This window comes from Ichthyophthirius multifiliis (genome assembly GCF_000220395.1).
Source record: "Ichthyophthirius multifiliis unplaced genomic scaffold scaff_1120509249622, whole genome shotgun sequence".
NCBI lineage: Eukaryota > Ciliophora > Oligohymenophorea > Hymenostomatida > Ichthyophthirius > Ichthyophthirius multifiliis.
In genome coordinates this window covers 19,946-33,048 of record NW_004087533.1, presented here as the reverse complement: position 1 = coordinate 33,048, position 13,103 = coordinate 19,946, and the positions used below count along the sequence as shown (strand labels likewise).

General features: G+C 15.4%; 2 protein-coding genes across 2 annotated transcripts in view, besides 52 other annotated features; both read right to left on the bottom strand. All coding sequences in view use genetic code 6, as the record gives it.

Annotated features, from left to right (window-relative positions):
• Window positions 1-15: 15 nt before the first annotated feature.
• Window positions 16-76: a microsatellite.
• Window positions 77-397: 321 nt separating this feature from the next.
• Window positions 398-2,523, bottom strand: IMG5_017270 (hypothetical protein). The gene has a single exon (XM_004039555.1). The coding sequence runs from the start codon at window positions 1,814-1,816 to the stop codon at window positions 1,118-1,120; it is 699 nt and encodes a 232-aa protein (XP_004039603.1). The 5' UTR covers window positions 1,817-2,523; the 3' UTR covers window positions 398-1,117.
• Window positions 1,195-1,249: a microsatellite.
• Window positions 1,241-1,274: a microsatellite.
• Window positions 1,241-1,402: a microsatellite.
• Window positions 1,260-1,502: a microsatellite.
• Window positions 1,260-1,591: a microsatellite.
• Window positions 1,268-1,691: a microsatellite.
• Window positions 1,324-1,593: a microsatellite.
• Window positions 1,446-1,675: a microsatellite.
• Window positions 2,051-2,090: a microsatellite.
• Window positions 2,102-2,146: a microsatellite.
• Window positions 2,149-2,215: a microsatellite.
• Window positions 2,201-2,251: a microsatellite.
• Window positions 2,202-2,246: a microsatellite.
• Window positions 2,259-2,336: a microsatellite.
• Window positions 2,261-2,347: a microsatellite.
• Window positions 2,480-2,537: a microsatellite.
• A 5-nt stretch (window positions 2,538-2,542) lies between these two features.
• Window positions 2,543-2,603: a microsatellite.
• A 772-nt stretch (window positions 2,604-3,375) lies between these two features.
• Window positions 3,376-3,427: a microsatellite.
• Window positions 3,428-3,477: a microsatellite.
• Window positions 3,429-3,486: a microsatellite.
• Window positions 3,439-3,486: a microsatellite.
• Window positions 3,487-3,892: 406 nt separating this feature from the next.
• Window positions 3,893-3,927: a microsatellite.
• Window positions 3,928-4,104: 177 nt separating this feature from the next.
• Window positions 4,105-4,149: a microsatellite.
• Window positions 4,150-7,836: 3,687 nt separating this feature from the next.
• Window positions 7,837-7,888: a microsatellite.
• Window positions 7,847-7,888: a microsatellite.
• Window positions 7,889-7,956: 68 nt separating this feature from the next.
• Window positions 7,957-7,999: a microsatellite.
• A 270-nt stretch (window positions 8,000-8,269) lies between these two features.
• Window positions 8,270-8,467: a microsatellite.
• Window positions 8,468-8,618: 151 nt separating this feature from the next.
• Window positions 8,619-8,702: a microsatellite.
• Window positions 8,684-8,717: a microsatellite.
• Window positions 8,684-8,838: a microsatellite.
• Window positions 8,707-8,769: a microsatellite.
• Window positions 8,743-8,843: a microsatellite.
• Window positions 8,744-8,772: a microsatellite.
• Window positions 8,770-8,831: a microsatellite.
• A 144-nt stretch (window positions 8,844-8,987) lies between the features above and the next one.
• Window positions 8,988-9,021: a microsatellite.
• Window positions 9,022-10,125: 1,104 nt separating this feature from the next.
• Window positions 10,126-10,218: a microsatellite.
• Window positions 10,139-10,222: a microsatellite.
• Window positions 10,145-10,208: a microsatellite.
• Window positions 10,174-10,217: a microsatellite.
• Window positions 10,179-10,281: a microsatellite.
• Window positions 10,272-10,310: a microsatellite.
• A 206-nt stretch (window positions 10,311-10,516) lies between these two features.
• IMG5_017260 (hypothetical protein) overlaps window positions 10,517-13,103 on the bottom strand; it is a gene marked incomplete at both ends in the record, with an annotated part of 2,906 nt that continues 319 nt past the window's right edge. The window contains 7 exons of the mRNA XM_004039554.1: window positions 10,517-10,608; window positions 10,845-10,976; window positions 11,177-11,194; window positions 11,288-11,738; window positions 11,900-11,977; window positions 12,012-12,052; window positions 12,847-13,028. Of these exons, the coding sequence (XP_004039602.1) occupies window positions 10,517-10,608; window positions 10,845-10,976; window positions 11,177-11,194; window positions 11,288-11,738; window positions 11,900-11,977; window positions 12,012-12,052; window positions 12,847-13,028 (994 nt within the window). The remainder of the gene's footprint in view (window positions 10,609-10,844; window positions 10,977-11,176; window positions 11,195-11,287; window positions 11,739-11,899; window positions 11,978-12,011; window positions 12,053-12,846; window positions 13,029-13,103) is intronic.
• Window positions 11,231-11,278: a microsatellite.
• Window positions 11,831-11,884: a microsatellite.
• Window positions 11,832-11,884: a microsatellite.
• Window positions 12,670-12,736: a microsatellite.
• Window positions 12,670-12,772: a microsatellite.
• Window positions 12,692-12,772: a microsatellite.
• Window positions 12,696-12,824: a microsatellite.
• Window positions 12,748-12,837: a microsatellite.
• Window positions 12,764-12,824: a microsatellite.
• Window positions 13,032-13,090: a microsatellite.

Below are 13,103 nucleotides of genomic sequence, written 5' to 3'. Positions count from 1 at the left end.
TTTTTATAAAAATAAATATATAAATATAAATATATATATATATATATATAATATATATATATTTATATATAATATAATTAGGCCAGTAATAGTACTGATAAAAAGAATAATTCTTTACCTCCAAAAAATAATTAAATTGTAATTTAAAAAAATATTAATAGAGAAAATTAAACTGAAGATTATTATGGAAAAATAATATCAGATTTAAATTTTTAAATATAGGAAAATAATTATTTTATATAAAAAATTAACTAGATTTTATAAATAAACAACGAAAATAATAATTAATAAAAAAATTTAATTCATGAAAAATTGGAAAATATATTTTTAAAAAATATTGAATTTTCAAATTTAATTTAAGAAAAAAATAAATAAATTCAAAAAATACAAGAAAATCATGAAAATGAAAAAGAAGAAAAAAATAAGGAAAATTAAATAATTATATAGGAAAACATACAATTAAACTAACGAATTAATTTAGAAAAAACTAAACTAGAAAATGCCCTAAAACAATGCGAAAATTTACTAAAAGAAGCCGATATTAAAAACTAGGAACTTACAAATACTAAAAACAAGCTTTTATTAGATAATGCCCTTTTAAATGTCTAAATTTATAATTAAAACTAATAAATTATGTAAAAAGAATAATTAAATGAATAGTTTTCGTAAGATAATAGTTATTTAATATAATAAACATCTAATTTACATAATTCTATTAATAATTTAGCCGAAAATAACGAGAAATTTTAATAGAATAATATTAAGTTAGAAGCTGAGAATGCGAAAATTATTTAGAATTATTAAGAAGTGTGTAGTAAGAAGAGAAAACTGGAAAAAGAAATGGAGATTTTGGAAAAAAACAATGAAGAATTGAGGAAAAATAACTAAAATTTAGAAGAAGAATTAGCTAGTGTACATTTAATTTTTTAAAAAGAAAAAACAGAAAAAGATACTTAAATGAATATTTTAAATGAAAAGATAGAATTTTTCGAAAAAGAAAAGGTAAAATATAATTAAGAAAATCAATTATTAACTTAAAAAATAAACGAAAACTCTTAAGAAATTAATGTATTTGCCAATATAATGGAAAAAAAAGAAGAAGAATTTTAAATAAAAATCAATCTTTTGAATATTTAAAACGAAGAGTTTTTAAATGAAAATTAAAAATTAACAAATTAAATCCAAAATCTTACAATTTAAATGGAAACTTAAAAAAACTAAATGGAAACTTAAAATATTTAAATGGAAAATCAAAAAATGGAAAATAAAAAAATTTTAAAGGAAAACGAAAATTTTTTAAAGGAAAATGAAAAAATTTTAAAGGAAAACGAAAATTTTTTAAAGGAAAACGAAAAAAATTTAAATGAAAATCAAATTTTAAAAATGGAAAATGAAAAAATTTAAGTTTAATTAGAATTTTTAAAAAAAGAAAACGAAAATTTTTTAAAAGAAAACGAAAAAATTTTAAAGGAAAAAGAAAAAAATTTAAATGAAAACGAAAAAATTTAAGTTTAATTAGAATTTTTAAAAAAAGAAAAAGAAAAAAATTTAAATGAAAAGGAAAAAATTTTAATGGAAAATGAAAAAATTTAATTTTAATTAGAATTTTTAAAAAAAGAAAACGAAAAAAATTTAAATGAAAAGGAAAATTTTTTAAATGAAAAAGAAAAAATTTTAAAGGAAAACGAAAACTACAAAATTATTTCATAAAATTTCCAAAACAATTAAACCGAAATATAACAATTAAACGCTCAAAAGGAATCATTCCAAACGGAAATCGAGAATTTATAAAAAGAAAACAAAAATTTAAAAACATAACATGATTATTTAATATTAGAAAACTAAAATTTTTTAAAAGAAATCCAAAATTTATAAGATCAATATCAAAGCATATAAATATTAAACTAAGACTTTAAAATATAAATATTAAATGAAACACTAACAAAACAATAACATAATTCCAAAAGCATTCAAAACGAATAACAACTTATTTAAAAAGTAAAAGAAAATTAAAATGAACAATTATAAATAGACCTAAAGGATCAAATAGATATTTTAAAAGAAGAAATTCAATATTATAAAGAAGAAATCGAGGATTTTTAAAAAGAAAATGGATATCTAAAAAAGTAAAATGAAAATCTAAAAATCGAAAACGAAAATTTAAAAGAAGAAAGACAAAATTTGCTAGAAAAAACCGAATATTTAAAAGGAGAAATTCAAGATTTTTAAATGGAAAATTCAAATTTAAAAGAATAGCAAAAAAATGGATTTTTTTAACCAAAAAATGAATTTTTCGAAGAATAAAATGGATATTTTTAACCAAAAAATGGATTTTTAGAAGAATAAATCGGACATTTAAATGAATAATTAGTAGAATTCAAAAAGGAAAACTAAGAAAATCTTTAAAATTCTAATTTAGAAAACTTTTAAACCTAAAATTTGGAAAAAGAGCATAATAATAATGTAATAAATTCGTCCGAAAATTAAAAAAATGAAAAAAATAAAACTTTAAAAAATTAAAAGAAAAATAATTTAAACGAATAAATATAAAGTATAAAAAATGAAAATTAAAATTTAAAATAATAAATAGAAAACTTAAAATAAGAAACTGAAAATAATTCACTAAATTAAAATTTAATATAAGAAAATATAAGCCTAAAAGATTAAATTCAAAAAATAGAGAAAAACTACGAAAACTTTGAAGAAGAACGATAATCTTATATTGAAAAAATTAATAATTTTTATAAAGATAAACTCTAATTTTTATAATAATAAACAATAGTATGTGAATAAAATTAAATTTTAAAAAACTAAATAATTGATTATAAATCAGAAATCGAAAACTAAATAATAAACACTGAAAAACTTTAAAAAACTATTCAAAATTTATAAAATGAATTATAAAAAAAACACGAAATAATAGAAAATTATTAAATTGAATCTTTAATACTTTATAGCTAAAAACTAGAAAATTTATTAGACGAGATTTTATTCAATAAAGTACATTTGAATGATAATAATTAAAAAAAGTTAAATAATAAACATAAAGACGTACTTAATAAATACTTGAATTAAGTAGGAAATTTTCAAAACATACTTTTAAAATAAGAAATATAAAGGGACGAACTAAAATTTGAAATAGAAAATTTAAAAAATTAAATAAAAGATTTAAATGATATACTCTATAATTAATAATAAAATTCTTTTTTAACTAATTCTTTAATTTAGGAAATTAATCTTATAAATTTAGATGAAAAAAATATAGAATGCGATACTTTCAATGATGAAATGATTGATTTTTATTCTTCTTAGTGTTTTTAACAAATTAAAAATTACTTTACACTTTTCATATAGGAATTTTATAAAAAGTAACAAATAAATAAATATTTATAAATAAATATATATATAAAGAATTTAAAAATAAATAAATATGTATTAATATATATTATATATATATTAATATATATTAATATATATATTAATATAATTTATCTATTTCATTTATAATATTTATTTATTTTTTATCTAAATAGGAATAGTGTAAATGAAAATCTTACTCAATAAATTTTAAATTTATTAAATATAAATGAAAATGAGATTTAATTATATAAATAATGAATTTAAAAATAATAATATAAAATCGTAAATAATTATATAATTAGTATTTTTTTTTAAAAAAAAATAATCCTAATTTATGTAAATATAAATAATAAAAAATATAGTATATACACAAACTTTTCAAAAATGATATTATATTTTTATATAAATATATATTAAATCATGAACAATAATTTTATTATTCTAAAGAACAATATACATTTTAGACAAGAACATCATAAAAAAATATTTCCCCAAATAAAAATATCATTTATTAAAATAAATAAATAGCTCTAATATAAAAAAAATAAAATATATAAAAAAAAAATAAAAACCCTCTGAAATTATCATTTATTTATTTATTATATAAATCATTTTAATTCTAAAAATCATAATTATCTTGTAAAAACTAATATACATATTATGAATTAGTATCAATATTATTAAATTCTATTATTATTAATTTCTTGTTAAATTTAATTAGACAAAATTTTATAATTACTAAACATATATAAAAATATATATATATATATATATATATATATATATATAACCTATTTTTATCTTCATATATTTCTATACTATTAATTATATTTTTAAAATCAATAAAAAATTTTCTTGAATAATATAATTCCTAGAATAGTTTATTTATATTATTTATCATATTATCTACCATTTCATGCACATTTTTATATTTTCTACATATATTTCTAATAATTTATATAATTTCTAAATATCTTTATTTTTATTTGTTTATATCTAAATTTTCATTAAATTATTCCGTTTTAAAAATATTTTAAAATTATTAATCCATATATTTTTAGGAGATTCAACTATTGTTGACTTATTTTCTTTTATTTCTTATATTGAATTTTTACTATTTTAATCTTAATCATCCATATTATTTTATATTTAATTAATTAAATTTTATGATTTTTTAATATCAGGTTTAATCTATTTATATTTAAATATAAAAACTAATTAAATTTTCTTATTTACTTAATTTTTCTGATCTAAATTAGTAAATGACTAATCATTATTTTTTTCCATTTACAAAAACTCATAATAGGCTTATACGGACGGATTTTCCCTATTAGACTTTTCGAAGTCTTATTCTTATTTAAAAGCATAAAGAATTTTAAATAAGTAGTTTTTCTTTTCCGGTTCTAATTTTAATAAATACAATCTAACAATATTTTTAATAATAAAATATATTTTTTCTATTATAAATTAATCCTTTTCATTAATACAATATTTTTCGATAATATCCCACATTTTTTCTAAATAAAATAATGACTTCTCATCATTATCTTTTAATAAAAGAGTACTTTAAGATACAATAAAAGCACATTCTAAACAAGAAAAATAATATTCTCCTTCTTCATTTTCGAATATTTAAAAAGCTATACTACTATATTCTAAAGCTTATTCAATATATCCTTTATATATATATATATATATAAAAAAGTATATCTATGTTTACCTTTTTTTAGGCATTTTTCGCTAAATTTATAACAAAACTTAGCTAAAAAAGGTGATTTTTTACCATATTCAGCCTCATATATTACAAATGCTTTTTCTAAATAGCTAAGGCTTTATTTAATTTATGAATTAGAATATAAATGATCTGCTATTTATTCATAAATATCTGCTGTTTGCATATGATTATTACCTAAAGACCTACAACAACAAAGTAAAGCATTTCTTAAAAGTTTTAATCTTTAAGACTCACATTTATTAGAAATCGATAAATATTATTAGCAATACAAACTGGCTATTAAAGGGTGATAATTTCCTAAATGAAAATCTATAATAACTAATGATTATTCAAAATACTTAGCACTTTCTTAATCTATATTATAGTTTTCAGAGTGGAACGTTTCTATATGTTTTTAAACTTCTTTTAAAGTAATAAAATATGAACAAGTGGTTAAAATAGATAAACATTTTAGACCAGAAACATGAAATTTAGGTGTTTTTCTAATGCTTATTCAGCAAGCATTTTTGATAGTTTATAATTTTATAATTAAATATAACATTATGCGAATTCAGATAATATAAAATATTCAGGCATAGGACCATGTAATCTTTTACATTTTTGGAAAATTTCTTATGTAATTTTTAATTGAATATTAAGAGATTTCAAACATAAGTTAATATTGTTAGTTTATTAATATTCTTTCCATTTTTAGGCCATTATTTATAAAGGAGAGCAAGGGAAATTGTAAACTTTCGAAAAAGCAATTATTTCGATAAAATTTTCAAGACTAAAAGGCCTTAAACCTTAAATATCTAAAATAGATTAATCGTATTTTAATTTAAGTCTTAAATGAAAACATATAGAATGAAATAAAGCACCTTTTATATTCTAAACTGGATATGGACCTATATCATAATTAAAATCTTCTTTAACTTATTTTGCGAGTATATTATTCCAGAAATTTATTATCTCTTAAGATTCATTATATTCATTTTATAATTATTCTCGTAAAAAGCCTTTTAATTATTTAATTTCTTCTATTTTTATATCTTTTGGTTATCCAAATATTAAATTTAAATAATCCACTGCTATTTTTTTTACTTCTATATCTAATTCTTTTATTTTATCTATTTTTTTAATATATTCTTTATTTATATCTTTATTTTGTCCTTCTTTTTATTTTTTTTGCTTATTTTTTTATATTTTTTTATATAATCTTAAATTTATTAATTTATTTATTATTTAAAATGTAAAATATGAAACTGTCCTAACTCAAATCTAAAAATTTTTTTGGCACTTCTTGCTATCATTTCGCTTAATAAAATATTTGAAATATGCGGAAGACTTGTCTATTTAGCCACAAAGCCCATAAATCTTAAATTTATTCCATTTTAATGGAAAACTTAACTAATAGATGCTGAATCATATACTAAGAACTGCATTTTTTCTAACTTTTTGATAAATTCCGGAATTAAATTATTCGTTAAGTACTATGAAAACTCTAAATTTTATAAATCTTCCATTTTTTATTCCTAAGACTTATCTGGATTTAAAAATGCGCAATTAGAAATTTACCCAGAAATGAAATTTGATATAAATTCTGGTCTAAATTACTTCGAAAAATCAAAATTTTTTTAATTAATTTTTTGCGAAAATTACAAAGGAATTAAATTCTAAACTTTCAGTATATAAAATTTTTGATTTTTCTCCTCCACCAATTATTATTATTATTAAATTAATAATTTAGATATATTGTCCCATTTATCCTATTAAACTAAATGAATTTCAGTAAAAAAGCCCAAATAAGTATTTATTTTTTCATTATTTTTCCCTAAAAATTCTCCCTTTTTTAAATTCAGTATTTTTCCTAAAAACTCCAAATCTTTATTTAATTCATTATTTTATAAAAACTCACTCTCGTAAACCCCTATTTTCAGACTTTATTTAAAATCTATAGGTATAATACCCATACACAAAGCTTTAAATCCCATATAATCCACTAAACATACTAAAGGTACTTAAAATTTAAACTAAAGTTCTTTTTTTAATAAAAAAAGGCAGTCAGCTAACATATTATATGCTCTGAATTCATTTGAAAGACATTTAAAGCTAAAATCATTATATGAACTACTGCTTTTTTTTATTTAGTTTTTATTTTCTTTTATATAACTTAATCTTATAATCATATTATTATGTATATATATTTATTCTTCTTCGTTTTCTTATAAATTTAAATAAGGGTTTCCTTATTCTAATTTATTAAATTTACAATTTCCTTCTGGAAATATAAGCTCCTATACTATTTCTATTACAGTCTATTCTGCTTTTTCTCTAAACTAACCTATTAAACTGAACATTTATAGCCATAGTTTAGGTATATTTTCTTTCGAATTATTACATAATTATATTATATCATCTTATAATTTTTAAAATTTATATTCCCAAGCATTTTCAAATTTTTTATTTCTATCATTTTTTGAATAATCAAAAATTTTTTACTATTAAGATCCAACAACAATACTTTCTTTAGCTTATTAGTTAATTTAGTCATTTTTAAAAAAATCAGATTATTATTTAACAAATTAAAACTATTAATTATTTACATTATTTTAAACTATTGATTATAATTCTTATTTTTTTAAATTTTAAGTAATTTATTTAATACATGGAAATATAAATATTTAATTTTATTCATGTTTTTATTATTATATGTTAATCTATCTATCTTTTGATATATTAATATTAATGAAATCTTCTAAATATTTCTAGATATATATGTATAAATATATATATATATATATATTTATATATTTTAAATAAAAATTTTTAATTTACATATATTTTTTATAATGTATATTTTCAAAATATAAATATATTTATTTTATATAATTTTAAATATTTTTTACATTATTTAAATATTTTAATCTATATCATATTTTTTTTATTCCATTTCAAACATCCAATTAATTTCTTCTTTTATTTATATAGATTTAATTTAATTTTCATTTTTCTTCATATTATTTTTTGAATTTTTATAAAAGATTACTTTATTTTTAGGGATATAAATTAATATTTGTTATTTTTATATATTATAATCTTAAAATATAGATTATTCAAATTTAGTTATATATTTAATTTCAATTTCTTTTTTTAATTCTAAATATATTATAAATTTTTCGTCTATAATTAAAGTATTATCATTTTTATTATTATCTAAGTTATTAATTAGTAATTATGAATATTATATATTATTATTATTATTATTTTTATTATTATTATTACTATTATTATTATTATTATTATTTTTATATTTATTATTATTATTATTACTATTTTAATTATTTATATTATTTAAATTATATATATTTTTATTTTATTATTTTTATTATTCTTTTTATTTTTCTATTTATAAACATAATTAATAATTTAAATTATTCTTAAATGTATAACATTAAAAAAAATTATTTCTTATACTAATAATTCTTTCTTTCCATTAAAGACTAACTAATTAAAATTTAAAAAAATAAAAAATAAATCAAATAATAAATAATAACTAATATTTATTTTATTTTTTGTAAATTATATATAAAATAATATTTATATTATTATATTTAAAATAAATATATTTGAAATATATATAATAATTATAAAAAATATAAATAAAAATAAATATATAAATTTAAATATATAAATTTTTATATTTAAATATATAATTATAATTATTTTTTATAAATATATATATATTTATATTTATATATATACATATATACATATTTATTTTTTCGTATATATATATATTTATTTTTTATCATAATTTCTTACATTAACTATATTTTTTAACTAAAATTAATTTATTTTTAAATTTCTAACAAAGTAATTTCATGTTTTCTATTTATTTATTATTTTTTAATATTATAAATTATTTTATTATTAACTATTTTATTTCATATCAAATTCTATTTCTTCTTTTATTGACTTTTGTTAACTTTTATTTGTATAATAATCAATATTTTATTTATTTTTATTTAATTCTTCATAGTTTTAATTTTTTATGTTGTTTTTTTATACATTTATAAAAAAATACTATAAAATTTTTATTTTTTTATTTTTAATTTACAATAATTTAGTATAATATTTATTTTTTTTAAAAAAAAACATTAATAATATTATTTTTAAAAAATAATAAATAAATGATTAAATAATTCTAATTAAAAAATTAAATTTATCCAATATAATTAGCAATCAAATATAATCCACCTACAATTGCAATGTTATATAAAACTAATTTATATACAAAAAAAAAAGACTTTACTATATCCTTTTAAATAATTTAATAAATATAAATGAAGCCAAAAATATTACCTAAAAGCTTTTCGAAGAGCATCCTTTATTTTTAAATGAATAATATATAGATTTTGATTAAGTTCACAATACATTTTTTTTTAAAAAAAAAAACTTTATTTTTTTAATAAAAAAAAGATTTTTAATTTAGTAAAATTACTATTGAAAGAACATAATAAAAAAAAGATTTAAAATATATCAAATAAAAAATAATTTGAAACTTAAATTTCAAGTATTTTCTATTAATATATAAATAAAAATATTTTATTAAAGGTAAAGATTTCTATAGTTTATAAAAAACTTAAGATCTTTATGAAAACTATGATAATACACTTTTAAATACTAATAATTTTTATGATAACTAAAATACTTTATAAAGCTTTTAATATGAATAAAATTCATAAAACTAAAATTTAATTTATGAACTTTAAGAAGAAGAAGATGATAAAATGGATGAATAAATTAAATTAAAATAAGACTAATATTTTAATGAAATAAATTTTAAAAATATAAATAATTAAGCTTACTAATATATATCAGAAATGAATAAAGAAAACAATAATTAAAATATAAATAATAACTAAAAAAAAAAAAAAAACTACAGAATAGGATTATTGAAAGATCTTGCAAATAAAAATAATAATTAAAATATATGAAATATTTTTTTAAAAAAAAATATTATAAAAAGATTTTAATTTAAAAAATTTATATATATAATAATATAAAAATATAATTTAATAAATATAATATAATTTTAAAAATATATATAAATATATATAAATATATATAAAAATATATATTTATTTAATTATTTATTTATTCATATTTATATATATACATCTATTTATATATATATTTATATACAATTTTTATTTATATATATTTTTTATTTCTAATAAATTTATACAAATATTTTTTTATGTTATATTTAATTAAAAATTTTATTTTAACTTTTTTTTTAAATATATTTTTTTACTAAACAAAAATTTTTTTTTATGTATTTATAAAATTACAATAATAATAATAATTTTAATTTATATTTATCATATAAAAAAAAAGATAATAACTTATAAATAAAATAAAAAAAATCATTATATATCAACAAAAATTTTCAAATTATTCTTCGTCTTCATCTTTATCATTTTAAATAGAATTATCATCTATAAATTTACATCTATTATCTTCTAACTCTTTATGAATTAATTTAAATTCTAATTTTTTAAAAGAATAATAGTCTTAATTATTAGCTGCACTTTTTAAAAAATAATCAACTTATTTAGCTATATTAAATTCATAATCTTATAGGCTTTTTATAATATTTTATTTCTTTAAATAAATATCATCTTCAAATTGTATTTTTTCTTTACTATTAAATCCTTATAATAATAATGTAAAAATAAGGTTAAAATGTTTAAATAAAAAATACCAAGAATTTTCTTTATATCAGGCCTAGAAGCATTAAGAAAATTTAATAATTCTTAAAACTCAAATAAAAGCATATCTTTAGTAATTTATTATATAGTATAATTATTTAATTCGTAAAATCTTTTAGTTTAACCTATTATTAAAATTATAAATAAATTAATTAAATATTTTTACAATCAACAATTCCTATATCCCAATAAAGTACTTTATCTAAATCAATTTATTATATTTTAGGAACTTCGATTAATATACTATTATTAGATTAAGAAGCATATAATTTTAAATTATTCTAATTAAACTATTAATTATTTAATATTTTAGCATAAATTCTACATATACCCTTGGAAAATTCTTAATATAATAAAAAAGTAAAAATAATTATTGAAAATATATAAATATATATATATATATATATATATAAATATATATATATATTTATGTTACCTTCATTAAATTTTAATGACAAACCGAATTTATTTTATTTTACTTCATTTTAAATTGTTAAACTTTTATTACTTTTCGTTATTATATCATTACTAGGAGAAATGACTTCTAAGCTTATAATTTGTTATCCACAAATACCTGTTAATTTAAATGTATTGAAATCTTTAGGCATTTTTAACAATACTAAATCTTTATTTTTAATCTATTAAATTTTATTAAAAGGAAACTCATCTACAAATTCATCTTTATTTTAGCCTTCATCCTTTTTAAAATTACTTTAATTTTCATTTTTTAAAATTCCTTTCCTAGCAGAACTTGAAGGTCTATTTTAAAATCTGCTCTTATTATCCATTTATTTAGGTTCATTATCTATAAATTTTATCATAGGGCCTAAACATAGTTCACATTATCCAGGTTTCGCTATATAATTTTCCTCTATAGTTTAATGACCCTATTTTTCTAATTTTATTTTATAAAATCCCGGTTCTAAATTAACACAAAAAAATCCATTGAAATTATCATTTAACAATACTATAAAAAAAAATATATATATATATATATATATATAATATATATATATAATTATTTATTATATATTGCCAATTAATATACACCTTGATCGTTTTATAAAATATATATTTTTGCGTTTCTCAAATTGTCACTTTCATCTTTTAATGTTTTCACATTAGCCTAAATTTTAAGAAAACTCATATTAAAATGTTACAATTCTATCACTAAATCTGTACTTTCTTGATTTTTAACAATCTAAAAAATATCAATTTATTACTTAAAGCTTTTAAAATCATTAGTTTCTTTAATTTCAAGCATATAAACATCATAAGGTAAATTTTAGAACTAAACAATACCCATTTTATCAGTTTTTTCTCTAAAAATTTCTGAATTATAACTCACATTTTCAATATTAGTTTATTATCCATTCTAAGTATTAAAATGTTTAGATTATTATACACTAATATTACTAATATTGAAAGAACTTTTTAGTTTTTCAGTTTCATTTTTATAATTAGTTCTGCTACTATTTTAATTCAAACTTGATACATTTTCTATGCTTTATTTTTTTTATCTACAGGGCCTTATAGTAACAACAATATCGAATAATTTATTCACAATTCTATTTGTTAATTTATCTTCACTAATAGATTCTAAATTAAAATCTTATAATTTTAATTAAATCTATAATGAAATTGTTATCATATATTATCTTAAGTCTTTCAGTATTTCCTATTCATCTGGCCATTTACCATTTGATAATTTAGAATATACACATGAATTATTTATTTTATTCTTTCTATTTGATAGTACAAATATTTCAAATGCACCTGAAAAAATAAAATCGTAAATTAAATTTTATTATGAATAATTATATATATATATATAAATACATATATATATATATATATATATATTTATTTATACATTTATATATATTATTTTGTTTATTATTATATATTTATATTTATATTTTTAATAATTGTTATATATTTTATTATTTTTTTTATTTTTAATTTTATTTATAAATTATTATATATATATATAACCTATTCTTTTTCTATTATATATATTCTCTAATGTTCGAGATAAAGGATCAAATATTACAGGCTTTAAATATACTTTTACAACTGGAAAAGTTTTTAAAATACTTCTTTTTAAACTTTCGGCTGCATTTGTATATTGTTCTTCATTATGTCTTGTTGTAATATCGTGATTTTAGCAATCATTACTTTATATATATATATATATATATATATATATATATATATATATATATATATATATATATATTTATGTTTATTTT